At 45.6% G+C, this 22438-nt stretch overlaps 2 protein-coding genes across 2 annotated transcripts in view; both read right to left on the reverse strand.

Annotated features, from left to right (window-relative positions):
• The window catches only part of LOC130298262 (uncharacterized), a 28555-nt gene extending 12590 nt beyond the window's left edge, over positions 1 to 15965 (reverse strand). The window contains exons 1-4 of the mRNA XM_056551197.1: positions 15899 to 15965; positions 10857 to 11252; positions 2887 to 2967; positions 1417 to 1461 (exon numbers count right to left, since the gene is read on the reverse strand). Coding sequence (XP_056407172.1) covers positions 1417 to 1461; positions 2887 to 2967; positions 10857 to 11252; positions 15899 to 15949 — 573 coding nt within the window. The 5' untranslated portion in view covers positions 15950 to 15965. The remainder of the gene's footprint in view (positions 1 to 1416; positions 1462 to 2886; positions 2968 to 10856; positions 11253 to 15898) is intronic.
• Positions 1 to 22438, reverse strand: part of LOC130297668 (gastrula zinc finger protein XlCGF26.1-like) — a 106714-nt gene that overhangs the window by 52615 nt on the left and 31661 nt on the right. The window lies entirely within an intron of this gene.

A 22438-nucleotide genomic window follows, 5' to 3' on the forward strand; every position in this document is an offset into this window, starting at 1 on the left:
GACAGAGATAGACAGACAGAGATAGACAGACAGAGATAGACAGACAGAGATAGACAGACAGAGACAGACAGACAGACAGAGATAGACAGACAGACAGAGATAGACAGACAGACAGAGATAGACAGACAGAGATAGACAGACAGAGACAGACAGACAGACACAGACAGAGACAGACAGACACAGACAGAGACAGACAGACAGAGATAGACAGACAGACAGAGATAGACAGACAGACAGAGATAGACAGACAGACAGAGATAGACAGACAGACAGAGATAGACAGACAGACAGAGACAGACAGACAGAGACAGACAGACAGAGACAGACATACAGACAGAGATAGACATACAGACAGAGATAGACATACAGACAGAGATAGACAGACAGACAGAGATAGACAGACAGACAGAGATAGACAGACAGAGATAGACAGACAGAGATAGACAGGCAGACATAGACAGGCAGAGATAGACAGACAGAGATAGACAGAGATAGACAGACAGAGATAGACAGACAGAGATAGACAGACAGAGATAGACAGACAGAGATAGACAGACAGAGATAGACAGACAGAGATAGACAGACAGAGATAGACAGACAGAGATAGACAGGCAGAGATAGACAGGCAGAGATAGACAGGCAGAGATAGACAGGCAGAGATAGACAGGCAGAGATAGACAGGCAGAGATAGACAGGCAGAGATAGACAGGCAGACATAGACAGGCAGACATAGACAGACATAGACAGGCAGAGATAGACAGGCAGAGATAGACAGGCAGAGATAGACAGGCAGAGATAGACAGGCAGAGATAGACAGGCAGAGATAGACAGGCAGACATAGACAGGCAGAGATAGACAGGCAGAGATAGACAGGCAGAGATAGACAGGCAGAGATAGACAGACAGAGATAGACAGGCAGACATAGACAGGCAGACATAGACAGGCAGACATAGACAGGCAGAGATAGACAGGCAGAGATAGACAGACAGAGATAGACAGACAGAGATAGACAGACAGAGATAGACAGACAGAGATAGACAGACAGAGATAGACAGACAGAGATAGACAGACAGAGATAGACAGACAGACAGAGATAGACAGACAGACAGAGATAGACAGACAGAGATAGACAGACAGAGATAGATTTTTAAACCAATCATTGAAAAGAAATGTTTGAGAGGGGACAGGCATGATACAGTGGAACAAGGACATACATGTGTGAGAAACATCCAAATATGCGCACATGGTCCAGGTCATTTTGGTTGTTTTGCCCCATTTCCAAATGATAGTGATAAGTATATATATAATAAATAAATAAATAAAAACACCCACCGCTGAAAATACACCTTACTACATGTCAAGCAATGTTGTTGTTTCCTTAGTGGATTTGGAGAATGTGTAAGGGAGGGTACTCACAGTGTTGGTGGGTTGGTCAGTAGGTTCCTGTTCTGCATCTTGTACCTAGTTACAATTATAATACAGAAATATGTAAGGCAAAATAACAACATATATACAGTACATGCCTACATAATGATTCTTATTATAACTGTGTAGTGTCTGCCAAGATAACAACACTAGGACCAACTGGTCACCTCAACGCCATCTTACTATGTACACTCAAGTATGTTTACATTGGGCCCATTATTATTTTACATACACAAAGCTATCTCAGTAACTCTAGATAATGTGAGATTGTGTTCTGTCTAGATAAACTAGCATATTAGTCATAAAACTAAAATAAAAAATGTTTATATTGGCAAACACATAAGCCCTCATGAAGGTTACCCTCAGACATTTAAAGTGTACCTGTCAAAAAAAAGTGTTATGTTACTCAGTACCTAATCTTGAACTGTACATATCATTTTTATGTCTAGGACCTATATATCCCTGACAAATAGCCTTTATATGTAGCTCACTTGCTTTTTGTTCTTCCTTATGGAGGGGGCGTGTCGATCTCTCTCCCTCACTGTGATGACTCATCTGCTCATCTGAGTCTGGGAGCAGCCTGGCCGTCTGCAAATCACTGCACTCTGTAACCCTTTCCTCTCTGGGCAGTCTGCAAATCACTGCACTCTGTAACCCTTTCCTCTCTGGGCAGTCTGCAAATCACTGCACTCTGTAACCCTTTCCTCTCTGGGCAGTCTGCAAATCACTGCCCAGTAGTTTTTATGAATACATTTTCTATCTGTTCCTAGTAAAGCTGGATGCTAATAAACATAGCTCTCACTATCATTCAGCTTTCACAGACTCCTGAATGTCTGATCAGTTTCTTTGTTATTAAGGAGTCAGAGAAAGCTTTGGCTCTTCAAGCATGCTGGGAGTTGTAGTTTTACAACAACTGGAGCTGCAGTGTTTGTAAAGCACGGTGTTAAGGCAGTGTTGCCTTTAGCTGTTGCAAAACTACAACTCCCAGCATGCCCACACATCCTTTATCTTTAGTTTTGCAAGAGCTGGAGGCACACAGCTGGAGAATACGCAACTCTAAAACAGAGTTTTACAAAGCCTGTACCCCCAGCTGTTGTAAAACTACAACTCCCATCATGGGAACAGCTGAAGGCTGTAGTGGTGCAATGGTGATCTCCTATACTGGATACCAACACACTTTACAGCCGGTATCCAGTATGCTGCAAAATACAGAGTAGTCTGTCTGCATAAAGACAGATGACCCCTAGTGGTGGCTATTTTCATTTACATTTTTTTTTAGTAAAATTTACTTTTTTTTTTATAAATGTATATTTCAAAAAGTAATCTTATCAGTAGTACTACAAAATATGAAAAGTTTTTCATAATGACAGTGCCTCTTTAACAAACAATGCACGCAACACAAATTGTAGGCAACAAAAGTTTTGACAAACTGCATTTTGCATAATTTCTAAATATACTTACAAAGCTCCACTCCGATTCGGAAGAAGTAGCACGTGTTTCGGTATGGACGCTCTCCTCATCCTCAGGAAATTCTAAACCAGACTAGAAAGGCAAAATAACAAAACATGAAATTTCGAACAACACTCAGTACAGTACATACTGTAAAGAACGCAGAATAGTTGCAGCCACCACACAAGGAACAAAGTCAGGCCAAAATACAACATGTGACAGTCCAAAGCAACATAAATGTTACTCAAAAGTCAAAACATGCTAAAGAGAGAGGGAGAAAAAAAAAAAGGAAAAAACAAAAAAAAAAGGAGAGATAGAGAGACAGACACACGGAGACAGAGAGAGAGAGACATACACAGACAGTGTGTGTCCACACAGAGAGAGAGACAGACACAGCAGCTGCCGGAGATCGGGCGGCTCGCATGCCCTGAAGCTGATCTGATCCTGATCTCATCCTGATAAAAAGCAGCCGCTATTGTTCCTCTTTTGTGGGAGTGGCAACTCCAGCAGCTCGGGGTACACGGCGGGAGAAAGCTGAATCCTGAGCAGGGCCCTGTGTGCTGTGGCTCCCTGCTGAAAACCGCACTGTGGACCTGCTGGCTGTTATAGTTCTTCTTGGTTGGTCTTCTGGCTCTTGTCCCTACATTAAGGCTAAGTTTCCACTTGGTTTTTTTTCTGGCAGTTTTTGGGAAACTGCCACTGCAGTTTTTGAGCCAAAGTCAGAAGTGGATCCATAAGGGAGGAGAAGTGTAAGTCCTTCCTTTATATTTCCTATTCCTTTTGAATACACTTTGGCTTTGGCTCAAAAACTGCCAGAAAAAAAAACAAGCGGAAACCTAGCCTAAGGGGGTGCAGTACACTCCTGTTGGACCACTATATCACTGTCTGCTGGACTTGCTGAGATTTGTGACGCTCTACATGCTACTAAAGCAGGCTAGGTGCTGTGTACATCATCCCTCTGCGGCCCCACCCTAGTAATCACTGCTGGGACTTGTGGTGCTACATTTGATTGGACTACACCTCAGGTGTGCACTGTGACTATCCCATCTACTTCCTGCTGCCAGTGAGTACTACTGTGTCTTGTGGTACTACACCTGCTGGGACTGTGTTTGAGGTGTGTGCTGTGAATATCACCTCTATTATCACCTGTCAGGGAGTGCTGATGGGACTTGTGGTGCTACACCTGCCAGGCCTGCATCTATGGTGTGTGCTGTTAATATCCCCTATACACCAGCTGCCAGTGGTCTCTGCTGTGCCTTTTGGGCAACTTCTGCCAGGACTGCATCTGAGGGTGTGCTGTGAATATATCTTCTACTGCTGCCTGCCCATTGTGACTTGTGTTGTTACACTGTGCAGGGCTGCGGTCCTGGTTCACTGCCTCTCCTATATGGACTGTATATGCAGAACCTATACTTCTCTCTGTGCTTGTCTGTTGTTGCAACTATGGCGGTTCAAGGAACAAGACCAAGAAATCTAGACCAGTTGCTGAGGCTGCCCAGCAGTCCTCAGAAGATGAGGCTTCCTCAGATGAGGGTCACTCTCAGGCTAGCGGGCACTCCCGGAGGCACTCTTGTGCGCCTATGCCTTTGTTTTCCAGGGTCTCTGCTAATGTGGCCAATGCACTTAGCCAATTCTCCAGACCTCTGGAGGAGCTGGGAAGTGAGTCTCCGGAGCCGTCTCCCTCTCTGTTTGCTGGCTCTCCTAGCCCTGAGCGGAGGTGTTCTCCACACCATGTTACTTGCCCGGCTGCATCCATTGATCAGAAGTTCACGGAGCTGCTTGCTGCCTTCACCTCCTGTCAGACTCTAAGGTGGATGAACTTAGACAAGAGTTTGTGAGGCTTCGGCATGAAATGCATAAAAAACACAGGAGCACACTCAGGTGGAGCGCCATGTCTCTACGGTTGAGGATACCCTTTAGCCTCTGCCGGAGCAGATGGCTTCCCTGCAGCGGCAAGTTAAAAATGTCCTGGATTGAGCTGACGACAAGGAAAATCTCCTCTGGCGCAATAATGTCCGACTGGTAGGCCTTCCTGAAAAAGCAGAGGGTACGGATCCTGAGGCCTTCTTGGACTCATGGTTGAAAGAAATTCTGTCGGCTGATACCTTCTCATCATACTTCCCTGTGGAAAGGGCACATAGGGTGCCGGGTAGGCCCCCCCCCTCCCCCTCCTGGAGCTCCTCGGAGACCGCTTCTGGCTAAATTGCTTCACTTGAGATATCGGGACGCTATCCTGCGAGCTGTTCGCATCAAAGAGGTGGTGTGATTTAACAACAGTAGAGTTGTCTTCTACCCTGATTTCTCTGTGGAGGTATGTAAGAAGAGGATTAAGTTTGCTGAGGTGTGCCTTCGCCTCTGTACAAAAGGATATCGTTATGCCATGCTGTTTCCAGCTTGCCTTCATGTGGTGGACGGAGCAAGTACATGATTCTTAATGTCCCCAGCTTAGGCGCTGTAGTGGGTGGATGCTGCTCCTTCGGTGGTTCCTCCGGACTGAACTGGCAAGCCCGTCCATTATATTTTTCCCCTCTTCCCTCCCTTTAGTTAGGGTAGGGAGATAGGCTTTGGGTTAGAACTGGCATAAGTGTACAAGAACTGTGGACTGCTACCTCCTGCATAGGGTTTCCTGTTTAGGGGGTCGTTTAGTGAGTTGGCCTACTGATTTAGTTAGTACAGTTGGGTTGGTGGGGGTGTCTGGGATGCCCAGGTTGGTGTTCTAGCTACTACCGATTGGTTAGTGTTTAGGGTCTAGGTCTGCACAAGTTCTCAGAGTTAGGGTTTCGTTGGGGATGCTACTGTTTTTCTTTGCATGTGTTTGCCTTGTTTTTTGTGTCAGTGCTCAGTTTGTCTGAGTGGATGTGGTGTGAATGGTCTTTATGCCAGGGGGACCCGTTTTCCTGGAAGTCTTGATTTTGTAAAACGCCACTCCCCGCACTTGATTTGTCTACAAGAGACTCATATTGTGGGCCAAAAGATTCTAGCCCTTAAGAGGGCATGAATTGCAAGGGGGTATCACTCCACCTACTCTACGTCTATCTTGGTATCTGAGGCCCTCCTGTTGGTGGTTTCTTAAGTAGCATGTGACCAGTTTGGTAGGTCTGTTGTTATTAATTGCTCCTTACATGCCTTTAGTGGTTTCAGTATATTCCCCCCCCCCCCCTTCTGTAGGGATGTGTTGGACTGTATTACGACTAAACTGCTGACGTTTCCTTCTTCTCCCCTTCTTTTACTATGTGACGTTAATGCGGTTCCGGTCCTCTCCTTGATTGCACCAGTGCTGCAGATGCAGGCTCTCAGGGACCTTCTACCTGGAGTGTGGCGTTGTCTCTCACTGATGTTTGGCGCTGGAAGCATCCCTCTGACCCAGTCTTCTCCAGGGTTGATCTAGTGTTTGCTTCAGCAGATCTTTTGCCTATGGTAAGCAACATTGCATACACCAGTAGGGGGATCTCTGACCACTTAGCTATTGTTCTTACAATTAGATTAGGTCCTCGCACCTCATCACATGTCTGGTGAAGGCATCCTGGCTGGCTCCAAGAGGAGGTGGTAATGGCTGGGTTACTGGAGGCATATACCAGTTTATGGGAACATAATGGCTCACATCCTGACAAACTGTCGCAATGGGATGCGTATAAGGCTCATGTGAGGCGTGCTTTTATGTCTGGGATTACGAGGCAGTAAGCTGCTTATTCTGCTAGAGAGAGGGCATAGCAGGTTTATATTGGGGTGCTGGAGGTGGAGATGGTGAGGACTCCTTCTTCTGAGGCGGAGTGGGAAAGGGCTAAGGCGCAGAGAGCTCTCTTAATCCTGCAGAAGGCAAGAGTTCAGAAGACAATGGTGGATAGGGAGGCTGCCCTAATTGAGTTTGGGGATAAAAATGGGAAGTTGTTGGCATATTTGGCTAGGGAGAGTAGGCCGGTGGTTTCCATTCCTTGCATTCGGGGGGTGAGTGGGGCATTGGAGTCTGAGCTGATCAGTCAGTCATTAATGCTGTGTATCGGGATTTCCATAGCTCCCTGTATTCTTCCCAGATTGCGGGAATTCAAGTTGTACTTATCTCCTTTCTAAGGGGATTGTCTCTTATTCCTATGTCTGAGGCTCAGGCGGCTGCCATAGAGGCCCCCTTTACTGCGGAGGAGGTTTCGCTAGCTATTGCTACTCTACCGACAGGGAAGACTCCGGGCTTGGATGGTATGGTTGGCGATTGGTACAGGATGAACGAGAAAAGGTTGATCCCCATTATGCTGAATCTCTTCAGTGTTGCCTCTGAGACTGGGCAGTTACCAGACTCTATGCTTGAGGTTCTGATTGTAGTTCTTCCTAAGCCGGGCAAGGATGTGACTATGCCGGATTCCTATCATCCCATTTCTCTTCTTAATGTTGATATTAAAGTCCTGGCTAAAATACTAGCTATTCGGCTTAGGTGGGGTCATTACTACTGTGGTTCATCCTGAAAAAACGGGGTTTATGCCTGGCAGGGCCACGGATATTAATTTCAAATGGTTGCAACATAACATTGCTGCGGCTGAGGGTGCTGTTTCTCCGGGTTATTTCATTAGTTTAGACATTTACAAAGCATTTGATTCTGTTGAGTGGTCTTACCTTTGGTGTGTGTTGCGGGTTCTTCGGTTTGGCCCCAAATTTAGAGCGTGGATGAGATTGTTATATGACAGCCCTTGGACTAGGTTAAGCACAAATTTGAATGTCTCTAAGCCGTTTAAGTTGAGTAGAGGTACGTGTCAGGGGTGCCCGCTGTCACCCTCTTTATTTGCTCTGGCAGTGGAGCCCTTGGCGGCGGCCATTCAAGTTTCACCTTCTATATATGTGGGTTGAGCCAGGGACCCTTGGAGGAGAAGGTCTCCATGTATGAAGATGATATTTTAGTCTATCTAGCTGATGTTGGGGACTCCTTGGGGCACTATTTGATCTTCTTGAACTGTTTGGCTCCTTTTCGGGCCTGTGGGTCAACTGGTCAAAGTCTTCTCTGATGCCTTTATCTGTGGCTGATATTCTTCCTCCTTCTTTCTTCAATGGTCTCCAGGTGGTTAATAGGTTTAAGTATTTGGGAGTTGAAGTCTCTGCATGTCTCTGGGATTATTTAACTTTGAATCTGGACCCTGTTTTCTCTTCTACAGCTAGCCGGTTGCAAGCTTGGTAGTCTTTGCCCTTATCACTGGCGGGTAGGATTAATATCTTTAAAATTATATATCTTCCCAAGTTACATAGTTACATAGTTAGTACGGTCGAAAAAAGACATATGTCCATCAAGTTCAACCAGGGAATTAAGGGGTAGGGGTGTGGCGCGATATTGGGGAAGGGATGGGATTTTGTATTTCTTCATAAGCATTAATGTTATTTTGTTCCATGAATGTATCTAATCCTGTTTTAAAGCTGTTAATTGTTCCTGCTGTGACCAGTTCCTGAGGTAGACCGTTCCATAAATTCACAGTCCTCACGGTAAAGAAGGCGTGTCGCCCCTTGAGACTAAACTTTTTCTTCTCCAGATGGAGGGAGTGCCCCCTCGTCCTTTGGGGGGGTTTAACCTGGAACAGTTTTTCTCCATATTTTTTGTATGGGCCATTAATATACTTATATACGTTTATCATATCCCCCCTTAAACGTCTCTTCTCAAGACTAAACAATTGTAACTCCTTTAATCGCTCCTCATAGCTAAGATGATCCATGCCCCATATTAGTTTAGTCGCGCGTCTCTGCACCCTTTCCAACTCCGCAGTGTCCCTTTTATGGACAGGTGCCCAAAACTGAACAGCATATTCCAGGTGAGGCCGTACCAATGCTTTATAAAGGGGGAGTATTATGTCCCTGTCCCTCGAGTCCATGCCTCTTTTTATACATGACAATATCCTGCCGGCTTTGGAAGCAGCAGCCTGACATTGTGCTATTCTGTAGTCTGTGATCTACAAGTCACCCAGATCCTTCTCTACCAGTGACTCTGCCAGTTTAATCCCCCTAAGACATACGACGCATGCAGGTTATTAGTATACACAGCCCCCCCTCTATATACACAGCCTCCCCTCTATATACACAGCCCCCCCTCTATATACACAGCCCCCCTCTATATACACAGCCCCCCTAAGACATACGATGCATGCAGGTTATTAGTACCCAGATGCATAACTTTACATTTATCCACATTGAACCTCATTTGCCAAGTGGATGCCCAGACACAAGTTTCTTTATCTCTTTCATCTCTCACCTGTGATTCCTTCCAAGAGATTCTTTGTTAAGCTGAGTGGCCTCATGAGATCCTTCTTTTGGCAAGATAAACCTCCAAGTCTGGGTCAGGTGTTGCTACAGGCTCCAAAGCAACTGAGTGGTTTAGCTGCTCCAGATCTGTATAATAATTTCTTAGCATCCGAGCTTGCGTACGCTGCCTGGTGGATTGAACTGGATCTCTCTATGTGTCTATGGCTCTGGCAGGAGCTCTGATGGGTTTGTATGAATCTTTGACTAATGTCTTGTATAGATATACTCCTGATGCTAAGTTGTTATCTCCTTTTAGAACTGTTGCTGCGGTGTGGTCGCTTTCCACAGCCAGCGTTTTCTCCCAGGGTACCCCTGTGGGGGGAATCCTCATTTTGAGCACCTGCAGGAGTTGGCTGGCTTTTGGAGTTCACATGGAGTCAAGTTTGCTGTACATTTATTTGGGGATTTTCCCTCCTTTCCAGAATTGTGTGACCATTTTGATGTCCCTCGTTGTGCCCACTTTAGGTATCTTCAATTGCGACATGCAGTCTTGGCACAATTTGGCTCGCTTGATGAGTTTTCTGATGTGGAGTTTCTCCTGGGTACTACCGACCTTGCTAAACCGTTGACACAAGCATATGCTCTGCTTCAATCTGTGGGCCCTGATCCTTTTGCATTAGCCTACCTGAAATGGGTTGAGGATATTCCGGACCTCTCGGAGGAACAGTGGAGGGAGGTTGCAATGACGTACTATCCCACGGTGGTTAGTGCCCGAGACATGCTTATCCAGTTGTGTGTGTGTATGTGTGTATGTTGCTTGTTGTTGGGTGGTTAATCTGGGGACTCCATGATTGCACTAGCTCTGTTTAAAAATATCATCTTGTCTCGTTCTCCTACTGGCTGTTGTGGAGTTCCGTGGAATGTCTCTGTTGTATTTTTTATTGTTGTTATGTAAAAGTTTATAAATAAATACTTTAACAAAAAAATAAAAAATAGGCACATATATGGTTTACAAATGAGTCAAAAAGCCTAGGCAAGAGTTGTAGGGATACAGACAGAGACGCACACAAAAAAGGTCCTAGATTTACTACAAAATAGACAGAAAAATGAAACAAAAACAAAAAACAGGAAGGGATACCTGTACCTAAAAAACATGGAAAGAAAAAACTAAATGCACACAGGGAGAGTGACAGCTAAATAAACATGGGTAACAAGACATACTGACTGCATGATAAAGCAAGGCAACAGACAAAACCATTGCAAACCAATATAAGATTGCCTTATCCAAGCTATAACAGGATGCTGAGAACTTCTCCGCAAATAGATGCTACAACAAGCATATATGTGTAAGGGAGCATGGTGACGCAGCAACGGAGACAGGTGATTGGCTAGAGCCCCGCACATCAAACTGCGTCACCAACATAACAGACATAGGCCAGACGGGGCGAAGCGAGTGACGGATGGCCGCGAAAAGGGCGTAGCACTAATCCACGATGAGTGTAAGCTGGGCGGGCAATGGGCGTTACAGGAACCAAGAAGGGGTGGGAGATGGGCGGAAATGAAAATCATGATGGGCGGCATAACAAGGAATAATAGGCGTCAACTAAATGCATCATCATGTCGCAAAGTATAATGGGAATAGGAGTTTGTAAGGACACAACATCCGGAAATGAGCAACCAGACAGAACGCCAACACAACTGTAAAAGGCGCATACAGCACAGGGGTGATATGGGAAGACAACAAATAAGAGATAAAGTGCTTGGGACATACTTACGAGGCAGCGGAGTCTCTGGCGGCGTAGTGTGTTACTGATGGTAGCCTTTGTTACTTTGGTCCCAGCTCTCTGCAGGTCATTCACTAGGTCCCCCCGAGTGGTTCTGGGATTTTGGCTCACCATCGTTGTGATCATTTTGACACCACAGGGTGAGATCTTGCGTGGAGCCCCAGATCGAGGGAGATTATCAATGGTCTTGTTTGTCTTCCATTTTCTAATAATTGCTCCCACAGTTGATTTCTTCACACCAAGCTGCTTGCCTATTGCAGATTCAGTCTTCCCAGCCTGGTGCAGGTCTACAATTTTGTTTCTGGTGTCCTTCGACAGCTCTTTGGTCTTGGCCATAGTGAAGTCCGGAGTGTGACTGTTTGAGGTTGTGGACAGGTGTCTTTTATACTGATAACAAGTTCAAACAGGTGCCATTAATACAGGTAATAAGTGGAGGACAGAGGAGACTCTTAAAGGGAACCAATCAGCAGATTTTAATATATATAACGCTTGGCAATGCATTATATATGCTAAAATCCTTTTCCTCACCACCCCAGGTGACGTTTGTGCCCCAAGGGATGGTGAAGATATTAAGTTATAAAGTCCCCCCCTCCCCCCCCCCGGCCACCTGGCAAGTAGTCCCCCGGACGAGGACTTTCACTTAACAGCTCTGTTCGCTGCAGCAGTGGCCCCGCCCCGACAGTTTGAATGATGGCTCGCATCACCGCTTTGCTCCATCTGCTTAGGGAGCAGAGGGGTTGCGGCCGTTACGCCCCCTCCCATACAAATGAATGGAGGGGGTGTAGCGTGACATCACGTCCCCGTCTCGGAAGACCAGAGGTTTCCGAAACTTCAGAAGCAGCTACGCATAGAATGCGGGCTGCTGCAGGGAGATCGCGGGGGGTCCCAGCGGCGGGCCCCCCGCGATCAGACATCTTATCCCCTATCCTTTCGATAGGAGATAAGATGTTTTTGCCCGGAATACCCCTTTAAGCATTAATAACACTCTGGGATGCTTTTACTTATGAATTTTATTCCGAGATTGTTTTTTTGTGACATATTCTACTTTAACATAGTGGTAAATTTTCATCGATACTTGCATAATTTCTTGGTGAAAAATTCCAAAATTTCATGAAAAATTTGAAAATTTAGCATTTTTCTAGCTTTGAAACTCTCTGCTTTTAAGGGAAATAGACATTCCAAATAAATTATATATTGGTTCACATATACAATATGTCTACTTTATGTTGGCATCATATAGTTGACATATTTTTACTTTTTGAAGACAGGAGGGCTTCAAAGTTTTACAGCAATTTTCCAATTTTTCATGAAATTTTCAAAATCTGAATTTTTCAGGGACCAGTTCTGTTTGAAGTGAATTTGAGGGGTCTTCATATTAGAAATACCCAATAAATGACCCCAAAAGTATTCAAAATGACATTCAGAAAGTTTGTTAACCCTTTAGGTGTTTCACAGGAATAGCAGCAAAGTGAAAATTCAAAATCTTAATTTTTGACACTCGCATGTTCTTGTAGACCCATTTTTTTTTTATTTTTACATGGGGTAAAAGGAGAAAAGCCCCCCCCCCAAATGTGTAACCCAATTTCTCTCAAGTAAGGAAATACCCAATGTGTGGACATAAAGTGCTCTGCGGGCGCACTACAATGCTCACAATAGAAGGAGCCACATTTGGCTTTTTGAAAGCAAATTTTGCTGAAATGTTTTTTTAGGAAGCCCCTATGGTGCCAGAACAGCAACAAAAAACCCACATGGCATACTATTTTGGAAACTACACCCCTCAAGGAAGGTAACAAGGGGTACAGTGAGCCTTAACACCCCACAGGTGTTACACAAATTTTCGCTAAAGTTGGATGTGAAAATAAAAAATTATATTTTTCACAAAAATGCTAGTTTTACCCCAATTTTTTTTTATTTTCACAAGGGGTAATAGGAGAAAAAGCCTCCCAAAATTTCTAACACCATTTTTTATGAGTAAGGAAATACCTCATATGTGGATGTAAAGTGCTCTGCGGGCGCACTACAGATCTCAGAAGAGAAGGAGCGCCATTGGGCTTTTAGAGAGAGAATTTGCTTGGAATGTAAGTCAGGGGCCATGTGCGTTTACAAAAGGGCCTGTGCTACCAGAACAATGGACCACCCCACATGTGACCCTATTTCGGAGACTATACCCCTCACGGAACGTAATAAGAGGTGCAGTGAGCATTTACACTCCAATTGCTTTTGACAGACCTTTGGAACAGTGGGCTGTGCAAATGAAAAATAACATTTTTCATTTTCATGGACCATTGATCAAAAAACCTGTCAAACACCTGTGGGGTGTAAATTCTGTTAAAGTATGGGGCAACACCAGCATGTTATAAGGGGTAAAAGGAGAAAAAGCCCCCCAAAATTTGTAACTTGCTCCCGAGTACGGAGATACCCCATATGTGGCCCTAAACTGTTGAAATACGACAGGGCTCAAAGTGAGAGAGCTCTATGCGCATTTGAGGCCTAAATTAGGGATTTGCATAGGGTGGACTTGGATGCAAGCGTTACAAGTGCCTCCGCTACCAAAAATATTCTATGACAGTGTTTCCAAAACAGGGTGGAAACACTGCCGTACGAGACGTTTTTCATTCTTATTGGGGGGGCAGGGTAAGGGGGTGTATATGTAGTGTTTTACTCTTTATTTTGTGTAGTGTACGTGTAATGTAGTGTTTTTAGGGTACAGTCACACGGGCGGGGGTTCACAGTGAGTTTCCTGCTGGGAGTTTGAGCTTCAGCGGAAAATTTGCTGCATCTCAAACTTGCAGCGAGAAACTCACTGTATACCTCTCGTGTAAGTGTACCCTGTATATTCACTGGGGGGGGGGGGGGGAGGGGGGCAAACCTCCAGCTGGTGCAAAACTGCACCTCCCAGCATTCCCATTGGCTGTCCATGCATGCAGGGAGTTGTAGTTACGCAACAGCTGGAGGCACCCTGGTTGCGAAATACTGAGCTAGGTAACAAACTGTGTTTCGCAACAAGTGTGCCTTCAGCTGTTGCAAAACTACAACTCTCAGCATGCACTGACAGCCGAAGGGTATGATGGGAGTTGTAGTTATGCAACAGCTAGAGGCACATTACTACAACTCCCAGCATGCCCTTTGGCTGCCCTTGCATGCCAGGAGTTGTAGTTATGCAACAGCTGGAGGCACACTTTTTCATAGAAAAAAAAATGTGCCTCCAGCTGTTGCAAAACTACAACTCCCAGCATGCCCTTTGGCTGTGCATGCTGGGAGTTGTTGCTAAGCAACAGCAGGAGGCAAACAACTCAACTCCTGCTATTGGATCCCTCCGCCACTGAAGACGCTGCTGCCGCTGCCGCCGGGAGCCTCCACTGGCGCGTGGATTCCAGGGATCCTCGACGCCGCTGCCAGGGACATACCCCGATGGACAGGTAAGGGACCCCTGACTGCCCCGATCGCCGCCCGATCACCGCCCAGCATGCTAGGTGATTGTTTGGTCATCTGGTTTCCTCCCTTCATCTTCTCGTGTTGATCCCCGATCTCCTAAATGACCAAGTAGTCACTGATGACCTCCGCTCCTCACTATCTCATTACTGGACACAGGGAATACAGGTACGTTTCATTTCAGTGCCGTTAAAGGAGATATCCAGTCCTGAAAAACGTATCCCCTTTGCTAAGGATAGGGGATACGTTTCAGATTGCGGGGATCCGACCGCTGGGGCCCCCTGCAATCTCCCGTATGGGGCCCCAGCAGCCAATGGGAAGGGGGCGTGTTGACCACCGCACGAAGTCGCGGCTGACACGCCGCCTCTCCGGCTCTTCCATAGCGCTGTATTGAGGGCGTGTCAGCCGCTGCTTCGTGTGGTGGTCAACACGCCCCCTTCCCATGGGCTGCTGGGGCCCCATACGGGAGATTGCAGGGGGCCCCAGCGGTCGGACCCCCCCGCAATCTGAAACTTATTCCCTATCCTTAGGAAAGGGGATACGTTTTTCAGGACTGGATATCTCCTTTAACGGCACTGAAATGAAATGTACCTATACGCCCTGTGTCCAGGATGGGTTAATACATCCCCCCTAGTAACACCCTTCTGTGCCCCCGACAGATCACAGGGTGAAGTCTCCTCTGAGGTCACATAGTAATGAGAGAGTGAGGAGCGGAGGTCATCAGTGACTACTTGGTCATTTAGGAGATCGGGGATCAACAGGAGAAGATGGGAGGAAACAGTGAGGACAACCAAGGCCTGAGAAGGGGAGAGCATTGAAGAGTGCCGGCTGCTTATAGCTCCTGACCTCACACTACATGGAGGGGAGAGCATTGGTGAGTGCCGGCTGCTTATACCTCCTGACCTTACACTACATGGAGGGGAGAGCATTGGTGAGTGCCGGCTGCTTATACATCCTGACCTAACACTACATGGAGGGGAGAGCATTGGTGAGTGCCGGCTGCTTATACCTCCTGACCTCACACTACATGGAGGGGAGAGCATTGGCGAGTGCCGGCTGCTTATACCTCCTGACCTCACACTACATGGAGGGGAGAGCATTGGTGAGTGCCGGCTGCTTATACATCCTGACCTCACACTACATGGAGGGGAGAGCATTGGGGAGTGCCGGCTGCTTATACCTCCTGACCTCACACTACATGGAGGGGAGAGCATTGGTGAGTGCTGGCTGCTTATACCTCCTGACCTCACACTACATGGAGGGGAGAGCATTGGTGAGTGCTGGCTGCTTATACCTCCTGACCTCACACTACATGGAGGGGAGAGCATTGGTGAGTGCCGGCTGCTTATACCTCCTGACCTCACACTACACGGAGGGGAGAGCATTGGTGAGTGCCGGCTGCTTATACCTCCTGACCTCACACTACACGGAGGGGAGAGCATTGGTGAGTGCCGGCTGCTTATACCTCCTGACCTCACACTACATGGAGGGTGCAGGGTGTAAATATAATTATATCAATAATAAATATACACCGTGTCCTTAAGGGTTAATAATAAACACCCCCCAATAATCCTGATCTGACACCGACCGCACACACCTACCTGTATCTGTAGAGGAGCCGTGTACAGGACCTGCGATGATGTCACCGTCATGTGATCAGTCACATGGAGGAGGAGGAGTCACATGATCAGGGGCTGCTGCTCTAGGCTCATCTGCTCAGTGTATGCAGGACTCTGCTGTGCTGGTTGTGATCGCTGCTGGATGAGCTGAAGTTATGTGTATGCAGCAGAGCTGTGTGTGTGTGATGTGCGTGGTGCAGAGCTGTGTATGTGTGTGTTATATATGTCTGCAGCAGAGCTGTGTGTAATGTGCATGTAGCTGAGCTGTATGTGTACACAGTAGAGCTGTATATGTGTAATGTACATGTAGCTGAGCTGTATGTGTACACAGTAGAGCTGTATATGTGTAATGTACATGTAGCTGAGCTGTATGTGTACACAGTAGAGCTGTATATGTGTAATGTACATGTAGCTGAGCTGTATGTGTACACAGTAGAGCTGTATATGTGTAATGTGCATGTAGCTGAGCTGTATGTGTACACAGTAGAGCTGTATATGTGTAATGTGCATGTAGCTGAGCTGTATGTGTACACAGTAGAGCTGTATATGTGTAATGTACATGTAGCTGAGCTGTATGTGTACACAGTAGAGCTGTATATGTGTAATGTACATGTAGCTGAGCTGTATGTGTACACAGTAGTGCTGTATATGTGTAATGTGCATGTAGCTGAGCTGTATGTGTACACAGTAGTGCTGTATATGTGTGTAATGTGCATGTAGCTGAGCTGTATGTGTACACAGTAGAGCTGTATATGTGTAATGTACATGTAGCTGAGCTGTATGTGTACACAGTAGAGCTGTATATGTGTAATGTACATGTAGCTGAGCTGTATGTGTACACAGTAGAGCTGTATATGTGTAATGTACATGTAGCTGAGCTGTATGTGTACACAGTAGAGCTGTATATGTGTAATGTGCATGTAGCTGAGCTGTATGTGTACACAGTAGAGCTGTATATGTGTAATGTGCATGTAGCTGAGCTGTATGTGTACATGTAGCTGAGCTGTATGTGTACACAGTAGAGCTGTATATGTGTAATGTGCATGTAGCTGAGCTGTATGTGTACACAGTAGAGCTGTGTGTAATGTGCATGTAGCTGAGCTGTATGTGTACACAGTAGTGCTGTATATATGTGTAATGTGCATGTAGCTGAGCTGTATGTGTACACAGTAGAGCTGTATATGTGTAATGTGCATGTAGCTGAGCTGTATGTGTACACAGTAGAGCTGTATATGTGTAATGTACATGTAGCTGAGCTGTATGTGTACACAGTAGAGCTGTATATGTGTAATGTACATGTAGCTGAGCTGTATGTGTACACAGTAGAGCTGTATATGTGTAATGTACATGTAGCTGAGCTGTATGTGTACACAGTAGAGCTGTATATGTGTAATGTGCATGTAGCTGAGCTGTATGTGTACACAGTAGAGCTGTATATGTGTAATGTGCATGTAGCTGAGCTGTATGTGTACATGTAGCTCAGCTGTATGTGTACACAGTAGAGCTGTATATGTGTAATGTGCATGTAGCTGAGCTGTATGTGTACACAGTAGAGCTGTATATGTGTAATGTGCATGTAGCTGAGCTGTATGTGTACACAGTAGAGCTGTATATGTGTAATGTGCATGTAGCTGAGCTGTATGTGTACACAGTAGAGCTGTGTGTAATGTGCATGTAGCTGAGCTGTATGTGTACACAGTAGAGCTGTATATGTGTAATGTACATGTAGCTGAGCTGTATGTGTACACAGTAGAGCTGTATATGTGTAATGTACATGTAGCTGAGTTGTATGTGTACACAGTAGAGCTGTATATGTGTAATGTACATGTAGCTGAGCTGTATGTGTACACAGTAGAGCTGTATATGTGTAATGTACATGTAGCTGAGCTGTATGTGTACACAGTAGAGCTGTATATGTGTAATGTACATGTAGCTGAGCTGTATGTGTACACAGTAGAGCTGTATATGTGCATGTAGCTGAGCTGTATGTGTACACAGTAGAGCTGTGTGTAATGTGCATGTAGCTGAGCTGTATGTGTACACAGTAGAGCTGTATATGTGTAATGTACATGTAGCTGAGCTGTATGTGTACACAGTAGAGCTGTATATGTGTAATGTACATGTAGCTGAGCTGTATGTGTACACAGTAGAGCTGTATATGTGTAATGTACATGTAGCTGGCTGTATGTGTACACAGTAGAGCTGTATATGTGTAATGTACATGTAGCTGAGCTGTATGTGTACACAGTAGAGCTGTATATGTGTAATGTACATGTAGCTGAGCTGTATGTGTACACAGTAGAGCTGTATATGTGTAATGTACATGTAGCTGAGCTGTATGTGTACACAGTAGAGCTGTATATGTGTAATGTGCATGTAGCTGAGCTGTATGTGTACACAGTAGAGCTGTGTGTAATGTGCATGTAGCTGAGCTGTATGTGTACACAGTAGAGCTGTATATGTGTAATGTACATGTAGCTGAGCTGTATGTGTACACAGTAGAGCTGTATATGTGTATTGTACATGTAGTTGAGCTGTATGTGTACACAGTAGAGCTGTATATGTGTAATGTACATGTAGCTGAGCTGTATGTGTACACAGTAGAGCTGTATATGTGTAATGTACATGTAGCTGAGCTGTATGTGTACACAGTAGAGCTGTATATGTGTAATGTACATGTAGCTGAGCTGTATGTGTACACAGTAGAGCTGTATATGTGTAATGTACATGTAGCTGAGCTGTATGTGTACACAGTAGAGCTGTATATGTGTAATGTGCATGTAGCTGAGCTGTATGTGTACACAGTAGAGCTGTGTGTAATGTGCATGTAGCTGAGCTGTATGTGTAAACAGTAGAGCTGTATATGTGTAATGTACATGTAGCTGAGCTGTATGTGTACACAGTAGAGCTGTATATGTGTAATGTACATGTAGCTGAGCTGTATGTGTACACAGTAGAGCTGTATATGTGTAATGTACATGTAGCTGAGCTGTATGTGTACACAGTAGTGCTGTATATGTGTAATGTACATGTAGCTGAGCTGTATGTGTACACAGTAGAGCTGTATATGTGTAATGTACATGTAGCTGGCTGTATGTGTACACAGTAGAGCTGTATATGTGTAATGTACATGTAGCTGAGCTGTATGTGTACACAGTAGAGCTGTATATGTGTAATGTACATGTAGCTGAGCTGTATGTGTACACAGTAGAGCTGTATATGTGTAATGTACATGTAGCTGAGCTGTATGTGTACACAGTAGAGCTGTATATGTGTAATGTGCATGTAGCTGAGCTGTATGTGTACACAGTAGAGCTGTATATGTGTAATGTACATGTAGCTGAGCTGTATGTGTACACAGTAGAGCTGTATATGTGTAATGTGCATGTAGCTGAGCTGTATGTGTACACAGTAGAGCTGTATATGTGTAATGGACATTATCTGAGCTGTATGTGTACACAGTAGAGCTGTATATGTGTAATGTGCATGTAGCTGAGCTGTATGTGTACACAGTAGAGCTGTATATATGTAATGGACATGTAGCTGAGCTGTATGTGTACACAGTAGAGCTGTATATGTGTAATGTACATGTAACTGAGCTGTATGTGTACACAGTAGAGCTGTATATGTGTAATGTACATGTAGCTGAGCTGTATGTGTACACAGTAGAGCTGTATATGTGTAATGTACATGTAGCTGAGCTGTATGTGTACACAGTAGAGCTGTATATGTGTAATGTGCATGTAGCTGAGCTGTATGTGTACACAGTAGAGCTGTATATATGTAATGTACATGTAGCTGAGCTGTATGTGTACACAGTAGAGCTGTATATGTGTAATGTACATGTAGCTGAGCTGTATGTGTACTAGGTCTGGACGATCTATTGCAATTGTGATCAAATCACCATTATTGCAGATTGCGATATGTTGATTTGGCTTTTAGCAAAATCCAGCGATTACCTGCTCTGACAGCTCCTGGCTCAGGCAGCGGTGTCTAGACCTTGCATCCCACGATGGCAGAGCCTCGGCTCATCACACCTTTCTACAGCCCCGCGGCAGTGGTTTGGCCCGGTTCCCGTACTGTGCATGTGGCTGTAGCTTTCTCCCAGCAGTCCCTTCCTCCCAGTGTCTATGGGGCAGCAGGAGCCGCATGGGAGGAAGTAACCGTGTGCAGGCCAGGTACATGAAATGGGGAGGAGAATTAAGTTTATTCCTCACCATTTCATATTCAAATCTTTCAAAATAACATGAAAGGGATTGGCCAATATGAGGGGACTGGTAGTATGAAGGGAATAGGCTATATGAATTTCATATAGCAATTCCCCTCATATAGTTGGTCCCCTTCCTATAGTCTACAGTAGGGGTACTCAAGTATTTTTAGTGAGGCTCCTCTTTTCCAATTCTGCCATCCGGTGAAGGTCTGAGCTAAACGCTAAGACCTGGTTCCCACCAAGCGGCCGCAGAGCCATGCAAGAAATAGGGTCATAATTGTTCTCCAACTGCCACACACTGTGCCCCTGGTATAATACTGCCACACACTGTGCCCCTGGTATAATACTGCCACACACTGTGCCCCTGGTATAATACTGCCACACACTGTGCCTCTGGTATAATACTGCCACACACTGTGCCCCTGGTATAATACTGCCACACACTGTGCCCCTGGTATAATACTGCCACACACTGTGCCCCTGGTATAATACTGCCACACACTGTGCCCCTGGTATAATACTGCCACACACTGTGCCCCTGGTATAATACTGCCACACACTGTGCCCCTGGTATAATACTGCCACACACTGTGCCCCTGGTATAATACTGCCACACACTGTGCCCCTGGTATAATACTGCCACACACTGTGCCCCTGGTATAATACTGCCACACACTGTGCCCCTGGTATAATACTGCCACACACTGTGCCCCTGGTATAATACTGCCACACACTGTGCCCCTGGTATAATACTGCCACACACTGTGCCCCTGGTATAATACTGCCACACACTGTGCCCCTGGTATAATACTGCCACACACTGTGCCGCCGGTATAATACTGCCACACACTGTGCCCCTGGTATAATACTGCCACACACTGTGCCCCTGGTATAATACTGCCACACACTGTGCCCCTGGTATAATGCTGCCACACACTGTGCCCCTGGTATAATGCTGCCACACACTGTGCCCCTGGTACAATGCTGCCACACACTGTGCCCCTGGTATAATGCTGCCACACACTGTGCCCCTGGTATAATGCTGCCACACACTGTGCCGCCGGTATAATACTGCCACACACTGTGCCCCTGGTATAATACTGCCACACACTGTGCCCCTGGTATAATACTGCCACACACTGTGCCCCTGGTATAATGCTGCCACACACTGTGCCCCTGGTATAATGCTGCCACACACTGTGCCCCTGGTACAATGCTGCCACACACTGTGCCCCTGGTACAATGCTGCCACACACTGTGCCCCTGGTATAATGCTGCCACACACTGTGCCCCTGGTATAATGCTGCCACACACTGTGCCCCTGGTATAATGCTGCCACACACTGTGCCCCTGGTATAATGCTGCCACACACTGTGCCCCTGGTATAATGCTGCCACACACTGTGCCCCTGGTATAATGCTGCCACACACTGTGCCCCTGGTATATTGCTGCCACACACTGTGCCCCTGGTATAATACTGCCACACACTGTGCCCCTGGTATATTACTGCCACACACTGTGCCCCTGGTATAATACTGCCACACACTGTGCCCCTGGTATATTACTGCCACACACTGTACCCCTGAGCATAAAACTACCACATGCTGGGCCCCCAAATTCTATATTGCCACAGTGGCCTGAAGTGAATTATACCTCTGTGCCCCTTAAAACAATGAGTGAGGTGCCCCGCCCACCCCCATATGAACTCTCCAGCTGTTGCAAAACTAAAACTGCCATCATGCAGACAGAAGAGCATGATGGGAACTGTAGTTTTGAAACAACTGTAGAGATAAAGGTTGGGAAATACCTGTAAGGCTGCATTCACACCACGTTTTATCTCAGTTCCCATATCAGGTTTTTGATGAAAAGCGCATTCCTCAAAGCCGGACTAAACTGTATCAAAAAGTGTGTACAAATTTAACCCGTATACGTTTTGAAAAATGATGTCCGTTTGCATCCGCTTAAGAAAAAAATGTATACGTTTTTAACTTTTGACTCCATTATAAATAAAGTTTTGCTTGCTTGATTGAAATTCCAAGAAAAAAAACTGTGCAAAGTCAAAAACCGTATGGTGCAAACCGGATGGAACCGTACGCACATACGTTTATGTACGGTTCCCATTGACTCCCATGTAAAAAAAAAAAATGTATATGGTTAAATACGGTTTTTCAACCGGACCAGAAACCATGGAAGGCTACAGTTTTGGGTACGGGAAAAAAACAGACAAGTCGCAAAACTGATGCAACCAGATATATCGTTTGGCATATGGTTTTCAATGGAGAGTCAATGCATACGGTTTTCAATACGGTTCC

The sequence above is a fragment of the Hyla sarda genome, chromosome 1 (assembly GCF_029499605.1).
Source record: "Hyla sarda isolate aHylSar1 chromosome 1, aHylSar1.hap1, whole genome shotgun sequence".
In the NCBI taxonomy this organism is placed as follows: Eukaryota; Metazoa; Chordata; class Amphibia; order Anura; family Hylidae; genus Hyla; species Hyla sarda.